The sequence below is a fragment of the Culicoides brevitarsis genome, chromosome 3 (genome assembly GCF_036172545.1).
Source record: "Culicoides brevitarsis isolate CSIRO-B50_1 chromosome 3, AGI_CSIRO_Cbre_v1, whole genome shotgun sequence".
NCBI classification, from domain to species: domain Eukaryota; kingdom Metazoa; phylum Arthropoda; class Insecta; order Diptera; family Ceratopogonidae; genus Culicoides; species Culicoides brevitarsis.
Genome location: NC_087087.1, coordinates 2,688,035 through 2,715,085, shown reverse-complemented (window position 1 = coordinate 2,715,085; position 27,051 = coordinate 2,688,035). Strand labels below are relative to the sequence as shown.

The window sequence follows — 27,051 nt, the reverse complement described above, 5'->3', positions numbered from 1 at the left end:
AAAAATTTTTTTGAACTAAATATAAAATTTTGAAAATATGTAAGTTTTTTACTTTTAGAAATGAATTCAGAATTTTAAAATTTTTTGTTCAATTTTTGAAAAATTTTAAATAAAATTTAACGCTTTCTTAGAATTGTTGAGTCTTCAGAAACATTTTTTAGAATTTCAAAACTAAATTTTGTACAATTTCTAAGGAAGTTGAATAAAAAAAATTTAAACAATTTTTAAGAAATTTTAAACTTTTAGAAAATTATCAATAGAACTTCTCATTTTTTTTAATTCTTCAGAAATATTTTTAGAATTTTGTAAAATAATTTTTGAAAAATTTTAGAAGTTATTTTTACAATTACAATTCAATTTATTGTAATTCAAAAAAAATTTTTTTTTTTATTTTTAAAATTTTTGATTTTTATAAGACTTTTGAAAATTAAACTTTAAATTTTTTCTAAAAAAATTAATTTTTATTTTTTTTTTTTGTTTTTTTATTATTTAAAATTAATTTTTGAATGTTAAACTTTTCAAATTTTTTTTGTAATTTTTTATATATTTTTATATTTTCTAAAAATTTTATTTTATTAAATTTTTTATTTATTTTTTTTTTATTAACTTTTTAAAATTTAATTTTAATTTTGAAAGTTTAAAAAAAACTTTTTGAACTTATTCATTATATTTTTGAAGAATTTCTAAAAATTTTTGAATTTCCATTTTTAGAATTTTTAAATTTTAATTAAAAAATGTTTTCTGAACAATTTTTAAGGAATTTTAAAGTATTGGAAAAATTTTTGAAATTTTTTTTTAGAATTTTTAAAACTTCGAAAATTATTTTTTTGAAAATATTTTCTAAAAAAAAATAATTTTTATTTTCAAAAACTTATTGTAGAGTCAGTTTCAAAAAAAAAATTAAAAATGTAATTTTTTTTTAAATTTTTAAAATTTTTTTTTTTTTTTTTTTTAAACAAAAATTATTTTTTAAATTTTTTTGAAGGAATCATCAAATAAAAATTTCTTCAATAAATTTTTAACGAATAAAAATTTCAAACCTTTTTTAATTCCATTTTTCATTCATTTTTCAGATTTCTCACCTGACATCATTCCATCGAGCTGTCACCCATTCTCGTACTTAACTTCACAGCACGGCAACAAAATGCTGCATTTTCGCCGTAATTTTTGCACAGCAATTAAAAACAAGCTAAAAGACGATGCCTCGACAAAAGCGCCTCACAAATTCATCTCGCACATCCCGCTTTTCGACTTGGAAAAGGCCTCGTACCAAACGGCGCTTCGTCACAGCCTGAAACATCGCTGCAGCAAATTCGATTTCGACCAGATAAAAATGCAGCACGACTTATTGCTCGACATCGAACGCATTATGGCGAATTTGGAAGCTGCCAAGAAGGAAGTCAACAAAAAATTCAACGAAGCTGAGACGAAGGAAATTCTGGAAAAGTGTCAGTACGAGGGAAAATTGATCCGTGAAGACATCCGAAGCTTGAAAGAAGTTCTCGTTTCGCTGCGGGAAGAAGTAAATTTAATTTCGCAAAAATTACCGAATTTTTTGCATGAAAAAGTGCCGTTGGGCGATGAAAAAGACATTTTTTACGAGCAACCCGGGACTTTTATGAAACAAGGAACGACAGAAACGCAGCGAAATTCCTTCCCAAATTGCACTTTTAGTACGGAAAAAGACGCGTGGCTCGATTTAATTCTCCCGATGAAAGCTGTCGAACTTTTGACGCAAGAAAATTTCGTTCAAACATCAAATCCGGACTTTTTAAGGAATTTTGTGACACGCGCAGGAGGAATTTCGCCGAAGAAAATTGCGCCGTGTACGAAGAAGACTTGCACGTCGAAGATCAATTCCTGAAACTCGTCGGCGGAGGATCTTTCGCCTCATTTTTGCCATACATCACAAAATTATCGCTCTTTTCCTCAGCTTTGCCCTTGAAATTAGTGACTATGGGACGCGAATATGGCGCTTTTGATGATCCTCAAGCAGGTCGAATGCCAAGTCAAGCTCAAACAGTGTCAATTTTCGAAGCAAACAAGACGGAAAATGACTCTTTGGACCGAATTGACGCCCTTTGTGACATTTACAAGAATTATTACTCAACTTACGGGCAAAGTTTCCGTTTTAATTACGCCCCAGCGAAAGATCTGACACCTTCGGAGGCATTGCGCATCGATGTCGAAGTCGAATCCGCATACACGAATGAATTTGTGACCGTTGCGAACATCAGATATTTCGGAAATTACATCAGCAAAAGGACTTTATTCAATTTCCGGCAGGAAAATAGCAAAAAAATCGCATTTCCTTACATGATTGGCGGCACTTTTTTGCATATGCCGAAATTGTTGAGTGTTGTGAACACAGATACCATTGAAATTGACTCATATTTTACGCAGTAAATAGGTGATATAATAAAAATTGCAAAAAAGTTTATTGTTGACACTAAATTTGTGTGATTTTTTTTGTTTTTTGGAAAATGCACCGAGTTACTTGACGAAGCCGCTCTCTTTGAGTTTGGCAACTAAAGTATCGACATCGGGCAAAACAGAGCCAGCTTGACGTGTTGGGGGGTCTTCGACGGAAACTACTTCGATTCTTGCTGCGGTATCAACGCCCAAGTCTTTTGCTGCGAGCTTTTCGACGGGCTTCTTTTTGGCTTTCTGTAAAAAAAAAAATAATTAAAAATTCATTTGAAAAATTTTTGAAAGAAATTTGATGAAAAAAGTGTAAAATTTGTAAAATTTTGGAAAAAAAAATTAAAATAATTTTTACAAAGCCAAAAATTCGATTCGAAAAGCATTTCTAAAGTAAAATTCAAGTTCTAAAATTCAATTTAAAAAAATTATTAGAAAAAAGTTAATTTTTTTTTTTTTTTGAAATAAATTCATAAAGTTTTAAATTAAATTTTGCTAAAAATTTAAAATTATTTTTATCGAATTTATGAAAAGGTAGAATTTTTATGAAATTTGTAAAAACCCCCAAAAATTATTTTAAGAAAGAAAAAAAAAAAATTTTTTCTTTCAAAAATAAGAAAAATATTTTTTATGAAAATTTTAAAATTCATTTGAATGAACCAAAAATTATTTTAAGAAAAAAAATTTTTCAAATATTTTAAAAATTTTAAGAAAATACAAGTATGAAATGAATTTTTAAAATAATATTTTTCCAAAAAAAAATTTTTTTTTTCAAAAAAAAAAAAAGAAAAATGTTCTAAATCTCATTTTTTTTAAATTAAAAAAAAATAGATAATTTTGTGAATTTTTATGAAATTAATTTCTAAAGCTTTATCTTTAGAAACTGAATTTTAATTAAATAATACCTAGTTTTTTTTTTTTCAATATAAAAAATCTCAAACTGAGGCAAAAAAATAATTTTTTTCTAATAAATTTTAATTTTTAATTATTTTTTAATTTTAATAATTTTTAAAAAATATTTTTAAAAAAAATTAAAATTAATTAATTAAATAAAAATTTAATTTAATTAAATAAAAAATTAATTTAAAAAAATAAAATTTTGAAAATTTGTGAGAAAAAAATTAAATTTTAAAGTAAACTTGATTCATAAATTTTTTCAAGACACATTTTTATAAAAAAAAAAAATGCACTTTTCTCTCAAATCTTATCAAAAAAAAAAAAAATGAATTTCTTACCATAATATTAGGCAATGTGGCATATCTCGGCGTGTTCAAACGCAAATCCGCACTAATGACAGCGGGAATTTTGCACGTAACAGTCTCCAAGCCTCCATCAATCTCACGTGTGACTTCAATTTTGTCTCCTTTCTTCTCGATTTTCGATGCGAACGTCGCTTGTGGCCAATCCAACAACGCCGCTGTCATTTGTGCTGTTTGATTTGAGTCGTCATCGATCGCTTGTTTGCCTACAACGACAAAATCGACTTTTTCCTTTTCCGCAACTTTGGCGAAAATCTTCGAGACGTGCAACGGTTGCAACAATTCCCATTCCTTTCCGCTGATTTCGACGTGAATTCCGCGATCGGCGCCCATCGCAAGCGCCGTACGGAGTGTTTCGACAGATTGAGCGGGTCCAATTGTGAGAGCGATCACTTCTTTCGCCAACTTGTTTTCCTTCATTTTGACGGCTTCCTCGACGGCGATCTCGTCAAAGGGGTTCATCGAGTGTTTCACGCCTTCCGTAACTACGCCGCTCTTATCAGGCTTCACTCTTATCTGATCCGAAAAAATTGAAAAAAAAAAAAAGTTAGAAAAGGTTTTCAAGGTCGTTGCCGGATTAATTTGACGTGAGGAGAGGGTTCAAAGTCTGATTCGTGTGTCTTTCGGAAGAAAAATTACGAATTTTGGAAGAATTTCTTACCTTGACAGCATAGTCAACGACTCGCTTTACTCCAACCAAGATTCGTGACATTTTGGGTTAAAAAATGGTGCAAAGTTTAAAGAAAACACGAGAAGCAAATTAAAATAACAAATTTGCCAACACACGACCTGCCTTTTTTGAGACTTGTTGATAAGGTGACAAAAATGTCAAACGAAAGACAGACGAGAAATGAGACAAAATTTTTGAAAAATGTGAAGAAAAATGGAATTACGTTAAAAATTTTTGGGGAAAAAAAACATAAAATTTGAGAGAAAAAGGGAAAAATTTAATAAAAAAAAATATGAAAAAAATTTTTTAAGAAGTCAAAAAATATTAAAAATTAAAATAAAAATAATTGAAAAATAATTTTAAAAAATTAAAATTTAATTAAAAACAAATAAAAAAATAAATTAATTTAAAAATAGAAAAAAAAATTAAAATGTGACAAAATAAAATTTAACTTAAAATAATTTTTGAAAAGTTATTAATTAATTATGCTAAAAATAAAATAGTAAAAAAATTAATCGATATAAAAAAATATCATGAATAAAAATTAAAAAATTTTCAAATCAAAAAATATTAAATAAAAAGTTTTAAATTTAAAACTAGGTAATAAAAAAAATAAATTAAATTAAATTGAATTGAATTAAAATTAAATTAAAAAATTAATTAAAATTTAAAAAAATTATATTTTTAAAAATTTTTTAATGTACAAAATATTTAATAAAAAAAAATTAATAGAAAATAATTAAAAAATAAATATAAATAAAACTAAAAAATGTTTATTAAAATAAAAAATAAAATAATAAATAAATAAATTATAAATAATTTAAAATTGAATAAAAAATTTAAAAAAAATAAAAAGAAATATTAAAAAAAAATATTTTATTAAAAAATTATTTATTTATTAAAAATTTAATTATTATTTTAAAAAATAAAGAACAATTATAATAAAAATATTAAAATGAGAAAAAAAATAATTTTTCATACAAAAGAAAACAAAAGTCAAATTAAAAAAAATTAAACAATAAATTACATTAAAAAATAATTAATTAATTAAAAAAAATTAAAATTTATTATAAATAAGAAAACCTTGTAAAAAGTGAATAAAATCGAAAACAAAAATTTAAAATAAATACCTAATAATCTAAATAAAATTTAAAAAAATTAAAATGAATAAAAAATAATTAAAATGATAATTAAAATAATAATAAAAATATTTAAATTTTGTATTAAAAATATTTATCAAAAAATTAAAAAAAATAGGTTTTAAAATTAAATGTCAATTTAAAAAAAAACTATTTCTGATTTTTTTTCTGATAACAAAAATTTTACAAAAAAAATTATAAAAAAAGGGAATACTTATTATTTTCAGAAAATTCGAAATTGAAGCCTCAAAAATAAAAAAACTCAAAAAAAATTATTTTAAAAATTTTTTTATTCGTTTTTATACTTAAAAGTAGTACAAAAGGCACAAAATCTACATAAAAAAATTAAAATGGAAAATCCTTTGGACGGAATTAGTTCTTTAATATACTTTTTCGGAATGTCAAGAGATTCGAGCTTAATCCTAATTTAATATTTTTTTTTTACTATTCGACTATGTATTTATATAAATTGCTTCATATGTGCATTTTTTTCTTAAAAATTACTTATGAGAAGGTTCAAATGGTTTCCTAAAAATTATTTTTTTTTTCATTTTAAGGCAAAGTTGGTTAAAACTTTTTGTAAATCGCAAAGACTACAAATCCTACAAGTCCGAAAATTACACTCAACGTTGCGCGAATTGACGCGGCGCCTGCCAATCTACACTTGTACATGTCATATTTCGTCGGTTTATCCATAACAACATTCAAGAATTCCGCTTCGACAACTTGCCCGTCGTAATACGTGATCAAATCCTCGAAGGGATATTCGTATCCTTGCAAACATTCGCATTTATAACCGCCCGAATCGAAGCCCCGGCCCAAAATTGGCACGCAATACGACGTTTTCTTGTCACATTTGTGCGTATTTTTGAACGCATTCGGCACAAAATAGTCATCGGGGCACTGATTGATGTCGAGTTGCTGAATATCCATCGAAACGGCAACAACTCCCTTGAATTCGAGTTTCACCCGAAGACTATCCCATCCGAAAAAGGGCGCCGAATACGTCACAAGCCATTTTTTCACAAAGCCATTGCAATCGAAGACTGGTTCAGACCAATGTCCGTGCTCGAGTTTCGCCGAATGATAGAAATTCGGGAAATGTTCGTACTTTTGAGGATATTCTCCGGTTTCGTTATGACGAATTCGCATTTTTAGCCAATTTTTCTCGAGAGCATCGAAGTTTGTAGCCCATCGTTGTTTCAAAAGACGGAAAAATGGCTTGCTCGTGTAATCTTCGCCTGTTTTGTTGAGTCTTGCGAGATCCTCGACTTTGAATTTTCGCGTGTTAAGTTCTTTTTTGTAAGCAAACGGAGCAAATAACGTTCGATTCGTGAATTTATTCCGCTCCCAATACGTCCCGGCACTCCAAATCTTCGTATCGCCCAAAACCAAAGCCAAAGTCTCGCCAATCATCTGATCTTCAGTCAAGGGTTTGTCAGCAATCCTTTTTCCCGAATAAACTTCGTTCGGATCGGAAATTTGCAAAAATGCCGAAATGAAATTCGCTAAACGAAGCGCCATTTTTGCCTCATTTTGGAATTGTTCCTTCGCTCCGTACGAAACATCGCCATCCAACATCAAATCTTGCGGATGGTAGTTTTTGCAAGTATCGGCGTTGACACTCCAGATGAATCGCAAGACGGCATCGATGTTAATTCGCGACGTGTGAAGTGCCTTGGGTCCCGTCGTGAAATTTCTGTACTGCGGATTCAGATCTAAATATTTTTGACGAATGTAATGCGGTGCTTCTTCATACTGAATTGGCAGCTTTTGCACCCATCCGATTCGTTGACAGTCGAAATTGTTGTAATATTGCTCATCAGTCGCTCGTTCGATAATTTCACCTAAAAATGGCGTTCGAACGATGCTCGGCAGTCGATATTGCGGTTTACATCGACATTGGTAACCGCCTCTTCGGAAGCCCCATCCGTGAATTGGTTCGCATTCAGTAGTTTCCTTTTTGCATCGCGCTGTGTCGGCAAAGCGATTCGGGCCGCGATTTCCCTGCCCTTTGGGACACTGATTTATGTCGATACGCTCGAAATCCATTTCGATAACTGACACGGCGGTGTATTTGGGGTACTCGATGTGACGGAATTGCGTGTGACGAGGATAAATATCGGCGATGGGGACAACAGCAGCAACTAACCATTTGTTGGAACGACCGCAATCGAAGTAAGGACGAGTGAATTTAACTGGACCTGGATCTTCGTCGGCTCCCGGAGGTCCTGAAAGAGAGAGAAAAAGGGATTAGAATTGATTTTGAGACTTTTTGAGGTAAGAAATTGATGAAAATTTATTTTTTATGATAAAAATTTGAGTTGAAAATCAATTTTGTCTTCAAAAATTAAAATTTTGAGTCTCTAAACGAAACTTTCTTAATTTTTTAATTCAACTTGTCTTCAAAAATTAAATTTTTGATTCTCTAAAAGAAAATTTCTTAAACTTTTTGTTAAACTTGTCTTCAAAAATTAAATTTTTGATTCTCTAAAAGAAAATTTCTTAAACTTTTTGTTAAACTTGTCTTCAAAAATTAAATTTTTGATTCTCTAAAAGCAAATTTCTTAAATTTTTTGTTCAACTTGTCTTCAAAAATTAAATTTTTGATTCTTTAAAAGAAAATTTCTTAAATTTTTTGTTAAACTTGTCTTCAAAAATTAAATTTTTGATTCTCTAAAAGAAAATTTCTTAAATTTTTTGTACAACTTGTCTTCAAAAATTAAACTTTTGATTCTTAAAAAATAAAATTTCTTAAATTTTTTGTTAAACTTGTCTTCAAAAATTAAACTTTTGATTCTCTAAAAGAAAATTTTTTAAACTTTTTGATCAACTTGTCTTCAAAATTGAAATTTTCGATGCCCAAAAGTTCATTTTTGACAAGAAAATGCTTGAATTTTGTCTTCAAATCATCATCATAATTTCAAATCATCATAATTTTTCATCTAAAAATAAAAAAAAAAATGTTAATAAAGACAAAATTTCGACTTACCATGGAATGTAAAGGTCTCATTAGTGTTGTTTGCATATCGAATTTCCACTTGATACGTCGTTTTCGTGTCATGCCTATTAAAAACATCATCCGGCAACCACAATTTATACCATTCATTGATTTTATAAAAGTCTGTTGTATAATCCGACGACGAAGCACCTGCTGGAATCGCACCCAAATCTCTCACATCAAAAGTGTTCATTGTAGAAATCTTCGCCAAATGAATTGGATCATTAAAATCATCTTCTCTGAACGTTCTCGGAGCGAATCTCGGAAAAGTTTTATTGAAAAATCCTCTGTAAGACGACGAAAACGACGAATTCGGAGCAAAATAAATTGCTGAGGCGTTAATATAGGGATTTGCAGCTACATCCGCGACTGTTGACAAGAAATAATACATCATTCCGGGATCATAAGTGTCGTTAATGGCAGGTCTGATGAAACGACTTTGCAAGATGTAACTCCAATAGAAGGCACGACTCAACGCCATGTTATGCAAATGCAACAAAGCGGTACGATTCGGAAACACGGGATTGATATTGACCTCCTTGATGTCAGGTTTGTGCGAAATCACGTCTTCCGGCAGGTACAAGTCGCCCAAATGCATAATTGGGCAATTGTCGGGCGTCACACGATCGAATTTTATCTTTATTTCGTCGAAGGCATCGCGAGCTTGCCATTCGTACTGCCCGAGCACCGTAACTACCAAAATTAGCGTGAAAAGGGCGACACTTCGCCAAAAAATATCGGTAATTCTCATCTTTTGCGACACTTGCACTAATTTTTTCGCATTTTATTCAAGGGACGGAATGTAAAAATTAAGATTTTGAACAAAAACGAGACTAACGATGTCTAATTGTCTGCAGAATGTTTTGACAACGCCTTGAAATCAACAAGTTTTTGTCTCGACATCCCCAAAATGTGTCCTGCTCTCGCACGAGAAATGATTCGTGGGCCAGAACGTACGTCATGCGTCACATTTGAATTTGGCATACGTTAAATTTATTCCAAATTCACGTGACATAATGATGAATTGACTTCTTTAATTGTTTTTAAATCAATTATCGATGGCTTGGCATCACGGAGAGTTCAATAAACATTCAATTAACCGACTTTTGAACCAAGTTCTCGGTTTTTTGTTCCTTTCTTTCACGAATTATGTCAAAAAAAATGTTTCCGGGGGACACAAAAGAAAGTAAAACCACAATTTTTTAATAAATTGTTCTTTTGTGGCTCTAACAAATGTCATGTCTCTCTCTAATTATAGCATAGTATGATCCTCTAACATACAATTGCTCGGTTTTACAGTTTTTTTTATGGAAAAATTCATTTTTATAATTAATAGTTTAATTTTTTTTTTTTGGGGAATGACATCATGCAACATTGTACGTTATTGTTGCTTGGTTTTTGTCAATTGTTCAAAATTTGTCGATTAGAACTTGTTGGCATTTGAAGCAATTCATGTGAAAAATTTACTTTACATTTTTGAGTATTTTTTAAAAAATTAATTTCGAGCTATTTAAATCTATATGCTTAAACGTATACTTAGAGATTCACAGTTTTTAATTTTTTACTTAATATTTAATTAAAATGAGTTTTTGTAAGAATTTACAAAATTGTCAAAATAATTTTTTTTTTAAATTTTATTTTTTGTTAATTTTATTTTTTTTTTTCATTTTTAAGTTTTAAAATTTGACAGAATTTTAATTAATTAATTTATTTATTTTTTTTAAATTTAATCAGAACTTTTGTTTTTTTTTAACTAAAATATAAAGTTCAATATTTAAAAAAAAAATTTCAAACAGATTTTTTTTTAAATCTTTTTAAAAGAAAATTAAACTTATTTTATAATTTTTTTTAATTGAAATATATTGATTTTTTAATTAAATTAATTTGTATGAATAAAAAATTTAATTTAATTTAAAAAAAAAATTAAAATATTTTTAAAAAATTAAAATAATTTTTTATGTTTTTTTTTTTAATAAATTTTTTTTTATTTCAGAATATTAATTTTTTTAATAAAAATTTTTATTTTGATAATTTAATTAAAAAAATCAATATATTTTATTTAAAAAATTTCGTAAATAATTTGCATTTTCTTTTAAAGAAGATTTTAAAAAATTCTATTTTAAATTATTATTTTTTATTTTTTTGAAAAAGTGTTTTTTCAATTTTTTTTCACTTATAATTTTTTTAAATATTTATAAAAAAATAAATAAATTTATTTATTAATTATTTAATTAAATTTATTTAAATTTTTATTATAATTTTTTTTTATAAGTAAAAAAAATTTAAATAATTTTTCAAAAATTAATAAAATAATTTAAATGTTATCTGCATTAATTTTTAAAAGTATTTTTTTTTTGTTTCAATTATTTTCCAAAAAAAAAAAATTTTTTTTTTTTGTAATTTTCGAGAGAAATATGTATTGAAAATGTTCAATTGAAACCTATTTGTGATGTTTAAAATTTTTTCAATTAAAAAATGACTCAATTTTGTAAATTCTTACAAAAACTCAGTATTATACATTAAAAAATTTGTTACCTAAAATTAAATTCTTACACTTCTACCGTCGAAATCTGTACATCGCAACGAACGTCAGTCCCAGAAAACTCAAAATCACGCCAACTGTTCCTCGATTTGCCATCGCTCCAGCTAATCTACACTTGTACATGTCATATTTCGTCGGTTTATCCTCTACAACATTCAAGAATTCCGCTTCGACAACTTGCCCGTCGTAATACGTGATCAAATCCTCGAAGGGATATTCGTATCCTTGCAAACATTCGCATTTGTAGCCGCCCGAATCGAAGCCCCGGCCCAAAATTGGCACGCAATACGACGTTTTCTTGTCGCATTTGTGCGTATTTTTGAAGGCATTCGGCACAAAATAGTCGTCAGGGCACTGATTGATGTCGAGTTGCTGAATATCCATCGAAACGGCAACAACTCCCTTGAATTCGAGTTTCACCCGAAGACTATCCCATCCGAAAAAGGGCGCCGAATACGTCACGAGCCATTTTTTCACGAAACCATTGCAATCGAATACCGGTTCAGACCATTGACCTTGATCGAGATTCGCTGCGTGGTAATAATTTGGAAAATGTTCGTATTTTTGCGCATATTCTCCTTGCTCATTGTGACGGAAACGCATTTTCATCCAATATTTTTCCAAGGCGTCGTGATTTGAGGCCCATCGTTGTTTCAAAAGACGGAAAAATGGCTTGCTTGTGTAATCTTCGCCTGTTTTGTTGAGTCTTGCGAGATCCTCGACTTTGAATTTTCGCGTGTTAAGTTCTTTTTTGTAAGCAAACGGAGCAAATAACGTTCGATTCGTGAATTTATTGCGTTCCCAATACGTCCCGGCACTCCAAATCTTCGTATCGCCCAAAACCAAAGCCAAAGTCTCGCCAATCATCTGATCTTCAGTCAAGGGTTTGTCAGCAATCCTTTTTCCCGAATAAACTTCGTTCGGATCGGAAATTTGCAAAAATGCCGAAATGAAATTCGCTAAACGTAACGCCATTTTTGCTTCATTTTCAAATTGGCTTCGAACCCCATAACTGATATCGCCCTGTAACATCAAATCTTGCGGATGGTAATTCTTACAAGTGACTTCATTGACGCCCCAGATGAAATTCAGAGCCTCGTGAATGTTCAAAGTTGGCGTATGCATGGCTTTGGGTCCTTGCGAGACATTTTTGTACTCTGGATTCATATCTAAATATTTTTTCCTCACATAATCGGGCGCCTTTTCATACTGAATCGGTAATTTTTGCACCCATCCAATTCGAGAACAATCAAAATTATTGTAATATTGTTCAGCTGTCGCTCTTTCGACAATTTCCCCCAAATACGGAGTTCTTACATTGCTCGGAAGGCGATATTGAGGCTTACATCGACATTGATATCCGCCTCTTCGAAAGCCCCATCCGTCGATTGGTTCACATTCGGTTGTTTCTTTTTTGCATCGCGCTGTGTCAGCAAATCGATTTGGGCCGCGATTTCCTTCTCCGCGAGGACATTGGTTGATATCAATTGTATCCCAATCCATTTCAACGACAGAAACTGCGGTATATTTGGGATACTCGATGTGTCGGAATTGCGTGTGACGAGGATAAATGTCGGCGATGGGAACAACAGCAGCAACTAACCATTTATCAGAGCGCCCACAGTCGAAATAGGGGCGTGTGAATTTTACAGGACCCGGATTTTCATCAGCTCCCGGAGGACCTTTAAAAAAAAATTACGAAGAAAATGACATAAAATGAATTATTTCTTACAAAATCGAGAGAATCGACTGAAAATTTTATTTTTTGCTCTGTTAAAAAAAATTTTTTCGTGTTATTTTTATTTTTTTTTCCATTTTAAATTAATTTAGTTTGAAAAAAAAAATAAAAATTAATTAATTAAAATCAAATAACAATTAATTTTAAATTAAATTAAAAATTTTTTCAAAAAAATTTGAATATAAATTTTTTAAAAAAATAAATAAAAAAAAATTATGAATAAAAAAAAAATAAATGAAATGAAATTAAAAAAATATTTGATTGAAATTATTCTTCTTTACTTTATTAATTTATTTTATAAAATTAAAAAAAATAAAATTTAATTAGAAAAAAAATAAATTTAAAATATTTTATTACCTAATTTAAACTTATTAATTATTTTTATTAATTTTTAATTAAATTTAATTTTCTTTAACTTTTTAATTTTTATTTTATTTTGTAAATTAAATTTGAAAATATTATTTTTTTGAATTATTTATCAAATTTCATTAATTAACAAATTTTTATTATTAATTTTTTTTTTTTTTTTTTTGTAAATTTTTTAACTAAATAATTAATTAATTTTTTTTTTTATTTTAAAATTTAATTCTAAAAATATAACTTTTTTATTAATTTTAATAATTTTTTTTATAATTGTAATTGTAAAAAAAAAATTATTAAAATAATAAAAAATTATTTCTTCAAAAATAAGAATTAAAAAAAAATTAAATTAAAAATTTTCAGTCGAATCTCTCGAATTTTCGTATTCAAGGAAAATTCATTCGAAAAAAAAATTTACCATGAAAAGTGAATGTTTCATTCGTATTATTGGCATATCGAATTTCAACTTGATACGTCGTTTTCGTATCGTGTCTATTGAAAACATCATCCGGAAGCCACATTTTATACCATTCATTAATTCTGTAAAAATCTGTCGTATAATCTGATGATAAGGAATCTTCAGAAATTGCGCCCAAATCTCTCACATCAAAAGTGTTCATTGTAGAAATCTTCGCCAAATGAATTGGATCATTAAAATCATCTTCTCTGAACGTTCTCGGAGCGAATCTCGGAAAAGTTTTATTGAAAAATCCTCTGTAAGACGACGAAAACGACGAATTCGGAGCAAAATAAATTGCTGAAGCGTTAATATAGGGATTTGCAGCGACATCCGCGACTGTTGACAAGAAATAATACATCATTCCGGGATCATAGGTGTCGTTAATGGCAGGTCTGATGAAACGACTTTGCAAGATGTAACTCCAATAGAAGGCACGACTCAATGCCATATTGTGTAAATGCAGTAAATTTGTTCGATTTGGAAAGACAGGATTGATATTGACTTCTTTGATATCAGGCAAATGCGAGACAGTGTCCTCAGGCATAAATAGCTCGCCCAAATGCAGTAACGGACAATTATCGCCTGAAACACGCCCGTAAATTGCGCTTATTTCATCAAAAGCATCCCGCGGATGCCATTCATATTGCGCCAACACAGCGACGATCAGTATCAGCAAAAATGTCGCGGTACTTTGCCAAAATACGTTCGCCATTTTTTTTTTTTGCTCTATTTAATTTTTTTTGATAGGTATCTAAAGAAGTGTCATCATTAACTCGTGCGCTCTGTAATTAATACAATTAATCAGAATTAGAATTTCGTGTGTTTTCACATGTCATCCATGTCAACATAAAACATGACCCCGCAAGACCTATGATTCCGTTCAAACGAAATTCGCTTATCTCAAATTTGTCATAAATATGAGAAGAAAAAAAATTGTCATTGCATGTTATTCAATAATGACAATAATCATCGTTCGTCAAAGAGAAGAATACCGGAGATATCGTGATTTAGACCCTCATCAAGAAGCAACAAACGCTAATTGCATAATTATACGACAACTGAGTTTTTCTACGAAAATTGTTTCCTTTCGTAAATTCCTCCCTTTTCTATTGAACCATCAAACCATAAAGTCATTGAATATGTAAAAACGCTTTAAAAGTGCGTAGACCTACCTCTTTTATGTGTTTATTCGTTGTTCATCTGTTTTAATAGTTGAACAACGTTTTTTTTTGTTTTAAATAAATTTTCGTTATCGGTAATGCGCCTATGATGTGGCTCACTAAACACCAAATATAACAATTATCGTTAAATTGATATATAGGTGAATTTTTTGATCGTTTCTCTATATATATTGAACGACAATGGGCGATAATAAACAAAACAACAACCGGCAATAGGAAAACGCGACACACTTCATTAATCATAGTTAACTTGACGGGGATACGCTCACAGTGTGTTCTTTACACATATAAATAAATATATGCAATGAGTCAATCGATATTTGCCGGCATCCAAAATTGCGTTTGAAAAAAATTTTGGCGCTCTTTTTGTATGTCTGTCTGTATTGACAAAAAAGTTCAGTTAACGGTTAACAGATTTTTATCTACATGGGTTTAAGACAGATTTGGTAAGTTTTGAAATTGCTTTTAAATTGATACATTATACGAAAATTAAGTAATTTATATTCTTTTTTTAGCTTGAAGAACTTGAGAATTATTGACCGAGTATTTGATTTAAGTTTAGTTCATCATGCAAACATAAAATATACGAATTCTTTATATAGTTAGAGATGATATAATCCATGAGGTAAAAATTTCGTAAATCGATATGTTTAATATTTCATTGAAAAGTTAAAAAAAAATCAGCAATTTTGTCAATACAAAAAGTTAAAATGATTCAGATTTTTGAAGTAGGTCCATGAGCAATATATAAATTTTCATACAAAAGTTTTAGCTTTGGAAATATTTCAAATTGGTTGATGATGTTTTCCTTTCAGAGATGGTTAAATACGTTCCTCGATTGTTCCGCTTGTACAAAACAATGAGTTGGTTCTAAAATTGTGTATAAGAAAATGTTCAAGGTTTCGAGCATATTATGACTTCTATTGCAATCCGCTTCTTTTAACCACCTTTTCTTGTGTTACGATGCTGTGCCAATTTTTTGGTATCTGGTAAGAGTAACATAATAAGTTTTTTCAGATGCTTCTTGATAAACATAAAATAAGTTCAGATAAGATTTTCATAGCTTTTATAATTCTGTCGAAAGATTTCCATATAAAGGATTTGCTTCTATAAATGTGTTTTTTTTGTTTCTGAAAGAATAAAATGTTAAATAAAAATTTATTTTATAAAAAAAATTACCGTACTTTTCTCTTGTCAATTTTTTTCTCTCTTTGAAAATGCGCTCTTGTCAACTTCACATCGATAGTATGGGTCAAGTTCTAACTTTCTTATAAATAGAACAGCGTTAATTGGGTTGACTTCGAAATTTTGTTAATTGACTTGAACTTGGCCTTTACACTCCCGTATTTTTGCATAACTCAAAAGAAGCATAATATATGAAAAGAAGTGAAAGAGAAACGATCAAAACTTTTGATTAATAAAAAAAAAATGAGGAGGGAAATCTGCATCAGATAACTTTTGATAAATGCATAAATTTTCTGCAACAAAGTGAGAGGTGTGAACAATAGAAAAAAAGGGAATTTTCCCATGTTTCATGATTTCGCAAATAAAATTTGCAAATAATTCATCATGTAGTACGCCAAAGGCACAAATTAAAACTTTATTAGATTCATTAAAATGCTAATCAATTCTTTTTTACACGAACAATTTTTTTCTATTTTTTTTTTTTTTTTTTTTTTTTGAGCATTGAATTAGGCTCATGTATGCGTTCAATTGAGTTGAAGCGTACAGTTTAATGTGAGCAAGAACAAAAAAATTCTCGATATAGATCTCGTTTGAGTTTCATTGTTACATTACGCATGGGCTCTAAAGCTACTTTTCGAAGCTTCGAAGGAAATCAAGCCTCGCAATTCTGTGGTGTGGGAATCAAGTTTAGTTGTTGGACGACATGTAATTATTTTCAGTAAGTATTTTTGTGTGTTAATGGCGATCATAAACGCATTTTATGGATAAATTTGAATGATAATGAGCAATAAATAATTTTGTAATGATATAGTCCGGTTTACCTCAGAGATTTTTTCGAATATTGAGTTGCTTATTTTATTCACTTTCAGTTAGATTGCTTTGTCATGTTCGTGTACTTGTTTCTAAATATTTGAACTATTAAAGAGATGACACACAAAAACTATTTTGGTATTCACTTTTTTTTTTGTATTACTCCAACTCTCAACTCCTCTTTAAGATTTTTTTTTTGTAATTTATTTTTTTTACAGTTTTTTTTATATGATTTTTTTTTGCTGGTCATTCACCGAAGAACATTAAATAATATGCTTCGTAAGTATTTATAAAAAATGACACGAGTAAGCCTTTTATAATAATAAATTTGCGAATATTTGACCTTCACTGTTTTTTGTGTTTTCCTTCTTTTGTGCACAATTTATTATAACTTGTCTATTTTTTTTTTCTATTTTTAGATTTTTTAATTTTAAATTTATTTCTTTATTTTTTTATTTAATTTAAATTTTTATTAAATTATTTTTTTATTTAATTTAGTTTTTTGATAAATTAATTTTTTATTTATTTTATTTTTATAATTATTTAATTTAATTTATTTATTCAAATAAATTTTTAATTAATTTAATTTTTATTTTTTTTTTCAATTTAAATTTATTTTTATTTTTTTAAATTATATTTTGATTTTTTTTTATTTATTTAAATTTAAATAAATTTTTAATTATTTTAATTTTTTTTTTAATAATTAAATTAATTTATTTTTTAATTTTTTTATATTTTTTTCTCAAGCACAAAACGACGCCGTTCGCGAAGTAACACGCACAATATTAAAAGACCTCTTCCTCGCTCGAGTTTCAAAAGTGTTTTAGCAACGAACGAGTTGTTAGGTGTTTCAAATACCGTTCATTGGCGGTTTTTTTAGTTGAATGAAATTTTAGTTTTACATTTTTTTAATGAAAAAATTTTTTAAAAAATGTATAAAAAATATTTAAAATTTTTTTTAATTTTTTTTTTTAATTTTTACTTACAGATTTCGAAAAATTTGAAGGAAATTCTTCAAAAAAGCCTCAAAAAGGATCCTGTATGTGTTCTGTAGCGTATTGAAATAATGTGTGATGACATGTGTTTTTCATATTGGGTCAAATTTTGACGTTTCATCATCTGTTTTCATCTAAAAAAAAAACAAAAATATTTTTTTTAATTTTTAATAATTTTTTTAAAAATAATTTGCTCGAAAGGAAATGCTCAGAAGGACATTTGGAGTTGCCTTGAACAGTTTTCAACGAAGATTTTATTGGTAAAACACATTTTCTCATCAAAAAAGTACTTTTTTCCATTAAAATCTTTGATTTTCTCTCGTAGCAAACCAACAGAAAGCCGCTCAAGCTTCGTAATTAATCACGATGGCGATTTGGGCTTGTCGAAAATGCTTTCGGGGCAACGTCTCAAGAAATCTGATCCGATAATTGCTTGCATTGGAGCCACAGAAGAACTCAACGCCTTCCTCGGACTGTCTCGAATTCAAGCTCGCGAAGCAAATCATCCGTATGTCGAGCACTTGAAACGAATCCAAACAGTTTTGATCGATTTGGCGAATCATCTTTCCAAATCCCCCACGGAAGCTGACTCAGATCTCGCAATTCACACGAAAGAAATGGAAGAATGGCTTGACGCGTATTCGCCGCAAGTTACGCCGATCGACAATAATTTCATTGTGCCGGGCGGAAGTGAAGCAAGTGCAACGTTGATGATTGCACGAGCAGTTTGTCGAAGAGTTGAGCGATCGGCAGTTGCGTTGGTCGATGAAAAAGTTTTGAGTACAGATGTGACGGCTTATTTGAATCGATTGGGAGACTTTTTGCTGATGTTGTCGCGAATTGCCACGAAATTGGATGAGAGAACGGAATATGTGTACATTCCGAAGCCTGATACCGCGAAAAAGGCGTGATTTTTGCCATGTTTTTATTTTTATCATTTTTTTTTTTATTTTTAGAGAATTTTATTTTTATTATTGAAGAAGAGACAAAGAAGCATTTATGAAACAAATAAAAAAAAATATATATGAAATATTGAGTTTTTTTCATGATTCTGATACAAATTTGAAATTTGAAGGATTATAAAGAGACAACAGACGAAAAATGTAAAAAATAAAAAAAAAAATATTTTGAACTTTTTGATTTTTCAAAAGTTTCATTTTTTTTGAAAAAAATTAATCTAAAAAAAATTTAAATTTCTTTCAAAATAATATTTTTATAAAAAAAATAGTCAAAATTTTAATTTAAAAAAAGTTTTTAAAAACTAAAAATTTAAATTTGAAATTTCGTTAAAAAAAAAATTAATTTTTTTGAATTTTTTATATTTTCCAAAAAAATTTTCAAATTTTTAAATTAATTTAAAAAAAAAAATTTTTTTCAATTTATTTAATTCAAAGTAATAAAATTCTTCCAAAATTTTCAGTTACAAAAAATTATATGAAAAAATTGTTGAGATTCGCAAAAATTTAATTTCTTAAATCATCGCCAAATCTTTTTTTTCAAAAACTAAAAATTTTTTTTGAAAAACAAAAAAAGATTTTTCAAAAGTTCATTTTTTCAACAAAAAAAAAAATTAAAAAAATTAAATTTTATAATTTCATAAAAAATTAATTTTTTTTTTTTAATATTTTTTGAAAAAAAATTTCAATTTATTTTAAAGAAAATTAAAATTTTGAAAATGTGTTTTTTATAAAATAAAAATTAAAGATATGTTTTAAAAATCACTTTTTGAACATTCATGCTCAAAAAAATATTTTTAAGTCGCTCCAAAATAAGTTCATTAAAAAAAAAAAATTTTAAAATTAAAATTTTAAATTAAATTAAAAATTTTAAAAAATGTTTTTGATTCATCTTTTGTAAAATTTAAAAAAAAATCGATAAACAACCTTTGAAAGTTGAAAAATATTAAAAAATTTTAAGAAAAAATGAATTTCTGAAATTTTTTAATTTTATAAAAAAATTTAAGAAAAAAGTGAAAATTCGTAAAAATTTAAAAAGAATAAAATTTACAAAAAAATTTTTTTTTTGAAGAATATAAAATTAAAAGAGGATAATTTTTTTTCCATAATTTTCAAAAAAGAAAAAATATCGCCTTCATTTTTTTTAAATGACTTTTTAAGACAAATAATTTTGAATTTTTTAAAATTTCTTTACGTCTACTTTTATTTTAGATAATTTTAAATTTCATGAAGAGACAAAGAAGCATTTACGAAAAAAATTTAAAAAAAAAACACAAAATCGCTTATTCAGATTTTTTCTCGGGCTCTGAAACAGGAACAGCAGCAGCAGCTGGAGGAGGAGCATTTTCCGCGACAGGCGCTTGAGCAGGCGGCGGAATTGCCGGAGGAATTGTCGGCGGCGCATGTTCAGGCGTCATCGCAGTTGGCGGCGGACCTGCGGGAGGAGTTTGCTGCGGCGCATAATGATACGGAGTCGGAGCGTATCCAGGTCCTTGCGGGAATTGATTGTGATATCCGTACGGCGGATGTTGCGGATAATGCTGCGGATAATGTTGATACGGGCCCGGACCATAAGCTGATGGCGCATATCCTTGAGGCCCATATCCCTGATGATACGGCGGCATATGCGGAGGTCCTTGTTGATTTTGCGGCGGCATTACGGGAGGATTTCCCGGAGTTACGGGCGCTTGTTGTTGCTGCTGCGGAATTTGCGGCGGAGGCATAACTTTAGCAGCTGCGGGTTCTTTTGTCGCAGGAGTTGATGGTTTTTGTTCTGTCGCTGCTTTGGGAGCTTCTTTTTCGGCAACAGGAGTTTCAGCAGGAGCTTTTGGGGCTTCAGGAACGACAGGCGGAGCTGTTTCTTGCGTTGCTGCGGGAGCTGCGGGCTGTAAAACAGTCGTTTCTGTCTCAGATTCTGAAGGTTTTTGAACTTCTTCCGTTTGTTTCGCCGGGGGTTCAACTTCCATCGGCTAAAAAATGAGAAAAATATTAAAATTTGTTCGGAAAATGGTAAAAAAATGAACATCAAAGCAAAAATCAAAGGCAAAAAAAGCTTAAAATGCATCGCAAACAAGAAAAATCACACAAACACGACAAACGACGATTACCTGAATGTAATGCAATACGCTCATCTACGGATTTTTACATAAATTTTGTGTAATTTGCGAGGGTGAATATATAAAAGGAGAAAAAATGAAACGAAAAAAGGCGATCATCATCTAAATTTCTCTAAAAATCGAATCTAAAAGGTCTTTAATGTGCGTTTCGGGACATTTTCTACCATTTTATCGACTAAAATCGTTCAATTTCTTACCTCAGAAGATGCTTCTTCAGGTTTTTCCGTTTCCGAAACGGGAGCTGATGTCGCCGCAGGTTGTTGCGGATCACTTCCAATCGTCTCGGGCTCTTCTGCCTTGTCAGGAGTCTTCATTTCCGTAACACTTCCCGTTGGCGGAGCATTTTCCGAAGCGGGAGTTGCTTCGGTAGCGCCAACACTCTCAGGGCCCGGAGCGGGAGGTTGATTAACTTGCGCCGTTTGTTGCTGTTGTTGTTCCATCGCACGCATTCGTTCACGTTTGAGGATCTCGTATTGACGTTCGACCATTTGTTTGAACTTTTCGTCGTCGACAGCGGGTTTGCAGTGCTAAAATTTTGAATTTTTAGTTAATTTTGAACAGTTTTTGGTAAAAAATTGGTAAAAATAAGACTTACTCGTTTCAATTCTTCTTGAAAAACGTCACTGGATTCGACGAATTTACGTTTTTTGGATTCGAATTTCTCCTCAATTTGCTGCAATTCGGCTTGGAGCTTCATTTGATGCATTGCCAATGATTGGACTTGACGTTTTAAGACGTGCATGCGTTGAGTCTGTAATAAAATTCGAAAATTTTTATTAAAATTTTTTTCAAATTGGTAAGAAAATTAATTTAAAAAATTTAAAAAAAAATTATTTAGAAAAAAAAATTAACAAAAAATAATTAAACTTAATATTAAAGAAAATTATAATAAAAAATTAATTAATTAATTGACAAATTTCATAAAAAAAAATAAAAATTTTTAATAATTAATAATTTTTAATAATAATTAAAAAAAAATTAGTTAAAATTTTAAATTTTTTACAAAAAAATTAACAAAATAAATAAAAAAATTAAAAAATCAATTTTTTTATTTAAAAAAAATATCTTAAAAAAAAATTAAAAATTCAAATCGAAAATTTTTATTGAAAATTTGTTCAATTTGGTAAAAAAATTATTTTTAAAAAATTAAAAAAAAATATTTAGAATAAAAAATTCAATAATTTTGAAAATTTTTCAATTAGAAATGAAAAAAATTTATTGAAAAATTGATTTTTTTTATATAAAAAATTAAAAAATATATTTTACCTATCTAAAAATTTTAAAAATTTTTAATAAAAAAATTAAATTAAAAATTAAAATTAAAATAAAAAAAATGTTATTTAACAAAATAATTTAATTATTTTTTTCATTTCAAAATTTAAGGCAAAAAATTATTTTTTTTTAAATAAAAATTTTGTATGAAAGAAAAATAATTTTTTTTTCTTATAAAAAATTACAATATCTGATTTAAAAAATTAATTTTTTGATAAAAATTAAAAAACTATAAAAAATCTTAAAAAATTTATAAAATTCATTACTCACAGTGACAACAGAACGCACATCCGGCACAACAGCATCGCTAAAAATCTCATTTATCAATCGATGATTGCGCAAATAACGCGCATAAGCAACATGCTTCACAGAAAATCCATCTTGATCCGGATCATCGTCATCTTCAGCTGGTTGAATGTCAATTCTGCGATCTGCTTGTTTCCTCTGAGGCTCATGATGCATGTCAGAATCTAAAATTTCAAAGAAAAATTAACAAAAAATTCCAAAATTTCGAAAATTCGAAAATTCAATGAAAAAAATGAAAAAACTCGACATACCAGATTTAGATTTGCTTTTAGCAGACAAATAAGCCAAATAAGCGGGTGAACTGTGATACGTTTTCAATTGCTTTTCATAGTCAGCCTACCAAAACACACACAAAAACAAGTGAAATGTGAGAAAAAACATAAAAAATTGTTAAAAACTCGTGAAAAAGTGAATTTTGTATCGTTAAAGTGATCATGAAAGGCGTGAGACACACAAAAAACAGAAGAAATTTTTTCTGTACCTCGATATTTCGTCTGATGACGTCTCCAAACGACAAATTCAGGAGACATTTGGTACGTTTTTAGTGCGTCAATGTATTGAGCCTTTAGGATTTAACGTTAAAATCAAAGAAAATTGTCATAATTTTAAATTTTTTTACCTTGTCAACTTCATATTCGTTGATATATTCTTGTTTTTCTTCGTCGCTCAAGTCACGCCATTGTTGCCCAATCAATTTTGAGACTTCCCACAACTTCATTTCGGGATTGTCGGCTTTTACTTGATCCCAAACCTTACGAGAGTACCGCCAATAGGGCATCAGAGGCTTTTCGGGAGCCTTTGGAGGTTTCGGAGCACGAGTTTCAAGCTAAAAAATAAAATTTTATTGAAAAATTTCATTCAAAAAAGAAATTTTTGGATTTTTTCATTGATCTGACTCTTTTAACACTCACACTAACACTGGATTTGCCGACTTTTTGCGGCGTGAATGCCGGATTTCCATGAATTGAGTGCGAAAAAGGACTTGCTGTGTCTTTTCGATCTCCTCCGCCGCCCGAAGCACGAAGTCGTTCTAAAAATTAAACAAAAAAATATTAATTTTGAAGAAATTTGGGCGAAAAATCGAAGAAAATTGATGAAAATTAAGCTGGATTATTAGAATTTCATGCGAATTACGATTAAAAAATATTTTTTGATTAAATTTTTTAGCTGGGAAGGATTTTTTTTACCTTTGAGGATGTTGAATGAAAGCGGATTACTCATTCCAGGCGACATCATATCTAATAAGATAACAATAAATAAAAAACAACAAATAAGGGAATAATTTTGATGCACAAAAAATGTGAAATAATAAAAATTTTGATCAAATTTAATAAAAAATTTCGGGAAATTTGTAAGCAAGGGACACTAACAAAGCGAGAGATTGTTTCATGCATTCATGCTGAGTAGAAATTTGTAAATTTTCTTATAAAAAATTAGTTTTTGTTAATTTTTTAGACTCAAAAAACAACTTGGAGAAGAAATTTTCGTTTTTAAAAATCCTTTTTGTTGAATTTTTCTACTTACGAGACGGTCCCGGAGATTGCATCGCAATTTGTTTGTAATTCGGAGGAAGAGCCATCCTAAAAATACATGAAAAAGTTAATTTTTGTCTTTTTCAGATGTAAACAGAGACGCCGCCATAGTTTTTTTTGACTTGGCGTCTTTTTGTTTTTACATTTTTTGAAGAAATTTGTGCGTTTTGTGTCGATTTTCAGCAATACAAACCTGCCTTGATGTTCAAGTTCGAGAATTTCAACACCGAAAAGTGGTTTTTAGTTGTATTTTAATGTGAAAAGTGAAGTTTTATGCGGATTCGATGTAGAATTTTCTCAAAAAAGCCGAGTTTTTGAAACGTCAAAAGTGTCAAATGCGGTTGAAAGTCACATGAGAGTTAATGTCAAATCATGAAAGCGCATTTTCAGTAAGAAAATTTTTGAAATATTATTTTTTTTTTGAATGAAATTTAAAATAAAAAAAAAATTAGAAAAAATTCTTAAAATTATGAAATTTTGAAAAAAATTTCGAATTTCAATAATTTTTTAAAAATTTTAAATTCAAAAAGAAATTTTCATCATTTTTTAATTTTATATCAAAAATTTTTAAATTTTTTTGAACAAATTTTTCAAAATTTTTTTTTAAACAAATTTTATCAATTTTTTTTTATTTTTAAAAGAAATGAAGCTCTAAAAGGATTTTTTTCTAAAACGAAATTTTTACTTTTTTGAACAATTTTTAAATTCTGAAGCGAAATTTTTATTTTTTTGAATAAATTTTTGAATTCTGAAGCGAAATTTTTATTTTTTTGAATGAATTTTTGAATTCTGAAGCAAAATTTTACTTTTTTGAACAATTTTTAAATTCTGAAGCGAAATTTTTACTTTTCGAACAAATTTTTGAATTCTGAAAAGAAATTTTTTCTTTTTTGAATAAAGTTTTTAATTCTGAAGCAAAATTTTTACTTTTCGAACAAATTTTTGAATTCTGAAGAGAAATTTTTTCTTTTTTGAATAAAATTTTTAATTCTGAAGCGATATTTTTACTTTTTGAACAAATCTTTGAAAATTTTCTAACAAAAAATTCGATTCAAAATTCGATTGAAAAATAATTTTTTTCTCTAAAACATTTTTTTTATAAAAAAAAAAACAAATTTTCAAACAGACAGACAAACAATGAAGCCAAAAAAGCGCATTTTTCATAACTCCGCCTGATGAACAAATTCACATTTCAACTCTATCAAGCCACGTCAATTCAGCAGGAAAACACCCGAAAAATCATCAAAAATTTTGTTAATAATTGTCGAATTAAGCCGTAAATCGATCAAAAATGGTCTCCGTATTGAACACAATCGACACCGCGCATGAAGACATGATTCATGGAGCCGAAGTTGACTATTATGGCTTGCGATTAGGTACGTCTCGCCCATTCTCATTACAGGAAATTGATTAAATTAACCAGAATTTCGTGTTTTTTCTTGCAGCAACTTGCAGTTCGGACAATTCCGTGAAGATTTTTGACATCAAAAATGGAGCTCATACCTTAGGTGAGTTGAAATTTGACGTAAAATTAACAAATTTTTCATGAAATTTCGTTTTTAGCTGCTGATTTGCGTCACGGCGGTCCTGTTTGGCAAGTGAATTGGGCACATCCGAAATTTGGAAACATTCTTGCGTCATGTAGTTACGACAGAAAAGTCATTGTGTGGAAGGAAATGGGCGAATGGCAAAAATGGCATGAATACAGCAATCACGATTCTTCGGTAAATTCCGTTGCGTGGGCTCCGGCTGAATATGGGCTCGTTTTGGCATGCGGATCTTCGGATGGATCTGTCTCCGTTTTGACTTGCAACTTGGAAACGGGCACTTGGGACTCGAAAAAGATCCCGAATGCTCACATAATTGGTTGCAATGCGGTTTCGTGGTGTCCATCAACCGTTTTTGAGCCAACTTTTGACACGGGAAAGGCGAAAAACGAGCTCGGATTGGCAACGAAACGTCTCGCCACGGGCGGATGCGACAACACAATCAAAATTTGGAAGGAAGAAGGCGATCGTTGGGTCGAAGAGAATCGTTTGGAAGTTCATAGCGACTGGGTTCGGGATGTTGCATGGGCGCCAAGTATCGGATTACCTCGCAGTCAAATCGCAAGTTGCTCCCAAGATCGTCGCGTAATTATCTGGAATAGCGATGACCTTGTGACATGGACTCCGACAGTTTTGAACACTTTTACGGATGTCGTGTGGAATGTCAGTTGGTCGATTACGGGAGATATTCTCGCGGTATCGGGCGGCGATAACAAAGTCAGTTTGTGGAAACAAAATATCGAGAATCAATGGATTTGCATTAGCGAGGATAGTAACAATACACAGTCGTCTCAAGTTGAAACAAGACAACTTTAAGCCTTTTTTTTGTATTTTCTTCTTTTATGTTTAAAATAAAATTTACTCTCATTGATTAAAAGTTTTAATTTTTTTTTAAATTAAAAAAAAAATTTTTTTTTGAAGGCATCTTAATTTTTTTTTTAATTTTTTGTGAATTATTTTACCAATTTAAGACAAATTTTGAACATTTTTTTTAATTAAATAATTTTCTTGAAAATTATCATGAAATTAAAAAATCTAAAAAATTTGTAAAAAAAAAAATTAAATTTCACATTAAAAGAAAATTAAAATTAATTTAAATAATTAGGTAAATTTCAATTAAAATTATTTTTAATTTTTTTTTTAGTTATTTTTTAAATTATTTTTTTTTTTATTTTTACGAATTTTTTTTTTATTTTTAAAAATTTTTTTTTTTTTTAATTTTTAAAAATTATTTTTTTTAATTTTTTGAAATTAATTTATTTAAAGTTTTAACAAAAATTTAGATTTTATAGAGATTTATATTTTTTTTTTCTTTGTAAAAATTATTTTAAAAAAATTATCAATTTAAAATTTTTAATATTTGCAAAAAAAAAAATTTTTGTTCACATATCTGAGTTTTAAGCGATTTGAAGTAAATTTTTGTGATTTTAAGACAAAACATATTTTTAAACATCAAATTAAAAATTTCAAAAATTATTAAAAATTATCTTGAAAGCCTTGTAGAAATAAAATTTTAATTTCAATGAGCTTTGAAAACATTTTCGTGCAAAAAATTTTTGA

The 27,051-nt window shown here is 28.8% G+C and overlaps 7 protein-coding genes across 9 annotated transcripts; 3 read left to right on the top strand and 4 right to left on the bottom strand.

The window, feature by feature from the left end:
- Positions 1-1,104: 1,104 nt before the first annotated feature.
- Positions 1,105-2,454, top strand: LOC134833042 (serine--tRNA synthetase-like protein Slimp). The gene is given in 2 exon segments (XM_063847197.1): positions 1,105-1,708; positions 1,711-2,454. Coding segments are annotated over 2 exon segments (1,260 nt in total). The 5' UTR covers positions 1,105-1,144; the 3' UTR covers positions 2,407-2,454.
- LOC134833040 (electron transfer flavoprotein subunit beta) lies at positions 2,408-4,502 on the bottom strand. The gene is made up of 3 exons (XM_063847196.1): positions 4,342-4,502; positions 3,657-4,196; positions 2,408-2,667 (listed from the first exon to the last, which is right to left on the bottom strand). Exons 1-3 carry the CDS (start codon positions 4,390-4,392, stop codon positions 2,494-2,496), a joined length of 765 nt encoding a protein of 254 aa, XP_063703266.1. The 5' UTR covers positions 4,393-4,502; the 3' UTR covers positions 2,408-2,493.
- Positions 4,503-5,786: 1,284 nt separating this feature from the next.
- On the bottom strand, positions 5,787-9,348 carry LOC134834659 (uncharacterized). The gene is made up of 2 exons (XM_063849398.1): positions 8,482-9,348; positions 5,787-7,720 (listed from the first exon to the last, which is right to left on the bottom strand). The coding sequence occupies exons 1-2, from the start codon at positions 9,239-9,241 to the stop codon at positions 6,057-6,059; spliced, it is 2,424 nt and encodes an 807-aa protein (XP_063705468.1). The 5' UTR covers positions 9,242-9,348; the 3' UTR covers positions 5,787-6,056.
- A 1,699-nt stretch (positions 9,349-11,047) lies between these two features.
- LOC134833594 (uncharacterized) lies at positions 11,048-14,302 on the bottom strand. The gene is made up of 2 exons (XM_063847959.1): positions 13,549-14,302; positions 11,048-12,714 (listed from the first exon to the last, which is right to left on the bottom strand). Exons 1-2 carry the CDS (start codon positions 14,300-14,302, stop codon positions 11,048-11,050), a joined length of 2,421 nt encoding a protein of 806 aa, XP_063704029.1.
- Positions 14,303-17,882: 3,580 nt separating this feature from the next.
- Positions 17,883-18,774, top strand: LOC134834591 (corrinoid adenosyltransferase MMAB-like). The gene is made up of 2 exons (XM_063849321.1): positions 17,883-18,021; positions 18,087-18,774. Exons 1-2 carry the CDS (start codon positions 17,966-17,968, stop codon positions 18,670-18,672), a joined length of 642 nt encoding a protein of 213 aa, XP_063705391.1. The 5' UTR covers positions 17,883-17,965; the 3' UTR covers positions 18,673-18,774.
- Positions 18,775-19,912: 1,138 nt separating this feature from the next.
- LOC134833746 (SWI/SNF-related matrix-associated actin-dependent regulator of chromatin subfamily E member 1) lies at positions 19,913-24,258 on the bottom strand. 3 transcript variants are annotated; one of them, XM_063848178.1, is made up of 10 exons: positions 24,138-24,258; positions 23,937-23,992; positions 23,600-23,650; positions 23,324-23,442; positions 23,032-23,238; positions 22,664-22,748; positions 22,377-22,576; positions 21,430-21,585; positions 21,032-21,361; positions 19,913-20,687 (listed from the first exon to the last, which is right to left on the bottom strand). In XM_063848178.1, the coding sequence occupies exons 2-10, from the start codon at positions 23,989-23,991 to the stop codon at positions 20,001-20,003; spliced, it is 1,890 nt and encodes a 629-aa protein (XP_063704248.1). In that variant the 5' UTR covers position 23,992; positions 24,138-24,258; the 3' UTR covers positions 19,913-20,000. The 3 variants fall into 3 exon arrangements, with proteins under 3 accessions (XP_063704248.1, XP_063704249.1, XP_063704247.1); XM_063848179.1 differs by lacking the exon at positions 22,664-22,748 and adding an exon at positions 22,894-22,975 and having other exon boundaries at positions 24,088-24,235; XM_063848177.1 differs by having other exon boundaries at positions 24,088-24,235.
- An 869-nt stretch (positions 24,259-25,127) lies between these two features.
- LOC134833477 (protein SEC13 homolog) lies at positions 25,128-26,376 on the top strand. Its single transcript, XM_063847795.1, has 3 exons — positions 25,128-25,320; positions 25,390-25,452; positions 25,508-26,376. The coding sequence occupies exons 1-3, from the start codon at positions 25,236-25,238 to the stop codon at positions 26,305-26,307; spliced, it is 948 nt and encodes a 315-aa protein (XP_063703865.1). The 5' UTR covers positions 25,128-25,235; the 3' UTR covers positions 26,308-26,376.
- The last annotated feature ends 675 nt before the right edge of the window (positions 26,377-27,051 follow it).

Coding starts and splice junctions, on each gene's coding strand:
- LOC134833040 (XM_063847196.1), bottom strand. CDS start 4,392: ATGTCACGAATCTTGGTTGGAGTAAAGCGAGTCGTTGACTATGCTGTC. Junction 4,197..4,341: donor TCGTTGACTATGCTGTCAAG/GTAAGAAATTCT, acceptor TTTTCGGATCAG/ATAAGAGTGAAGCCTGATAA. Junction 2,668..3,656: donor CCACATTGCCTAATATTATG/GTAAGAAATTCA, acceptor TTTTTTTTACAG/AAAGCCAAAAAGAAGCCCGT.
- LOC134833746 (XM_063848177.1), bottom strand. Junction 23,443..23,599: donor TTCATTCAACATCCTCAAAG/GTAAAAAAAATC, acceptor TTTAATTTTTAG/AACGACTTCGTGCTTCGGGC. Junction 22,749..23,031: donor ACGAATATGAAGTTGACAAG/GTAAAAAAATTT, acceptor GTGTTTTGGTAG/GCTGACTATGAAAAGCAATT.
- LOC134834659 (XM_063849398.1), bottom strand. CDS start 9,241: ATGAGAATTACCGATATTTTTTGGCGAAGTGTCGCCCTTTTCACGCTA. Junction 7,721..8,481: donor TGAGACCTTTACATTCCATG/GTAAGTCGAAAT, acceptor TCTCTCTTTCAG/GACCTCCGGGAGCCGACGAA.
- LOC134833477 (XM_063847795.1), top strand. CDS start 25,236: ATGGTCTCCGTATTGAACACAATCGACACCGCGCATGAAGACATGATT. Junction 25,321..25,389: donor CTATTATGGCTTGCGATTAG/GTACGTCTCGCC, acceptor TTTTTCTTGCAG/CAACTTGCAGTTCGGACAAT. Junction 25,453..25,507: donor AAATGGAGCTCATACCTTAG/GTGAGTTGAAAT, acceptor TTTCGTTTTTAG/CTGCTGATTTGCGTCACGGC.
- LOC134833594 (XM_063847959.1), bottom strand. CDS start 14,302: ATGGCGAACGTATTTTGGCAAAGTACCGCGACATTTTTGCTGATACTG. Junction 12,715..13,548: donor TGAAACATTCACTTTTCATG/GTAAATTTTTTT, acceptor TTTTTTTTAAAG/GTCCTCCGGGAGCTGATGAA.
- LOC134834591 (XM_063849321.1), top strand. CDS start 17,966: ATGCTCAGAAGGACATTTGGAGTTGCCTTGAACAGTTTTCAACGAAGA. Junction 18,022..18,086: donor TTTCAACGAAGATTTTATTG/GTAAAACACATT, acceptor TTTCTCTCGTAG/CAAACCAACAGAAAGCCGCT.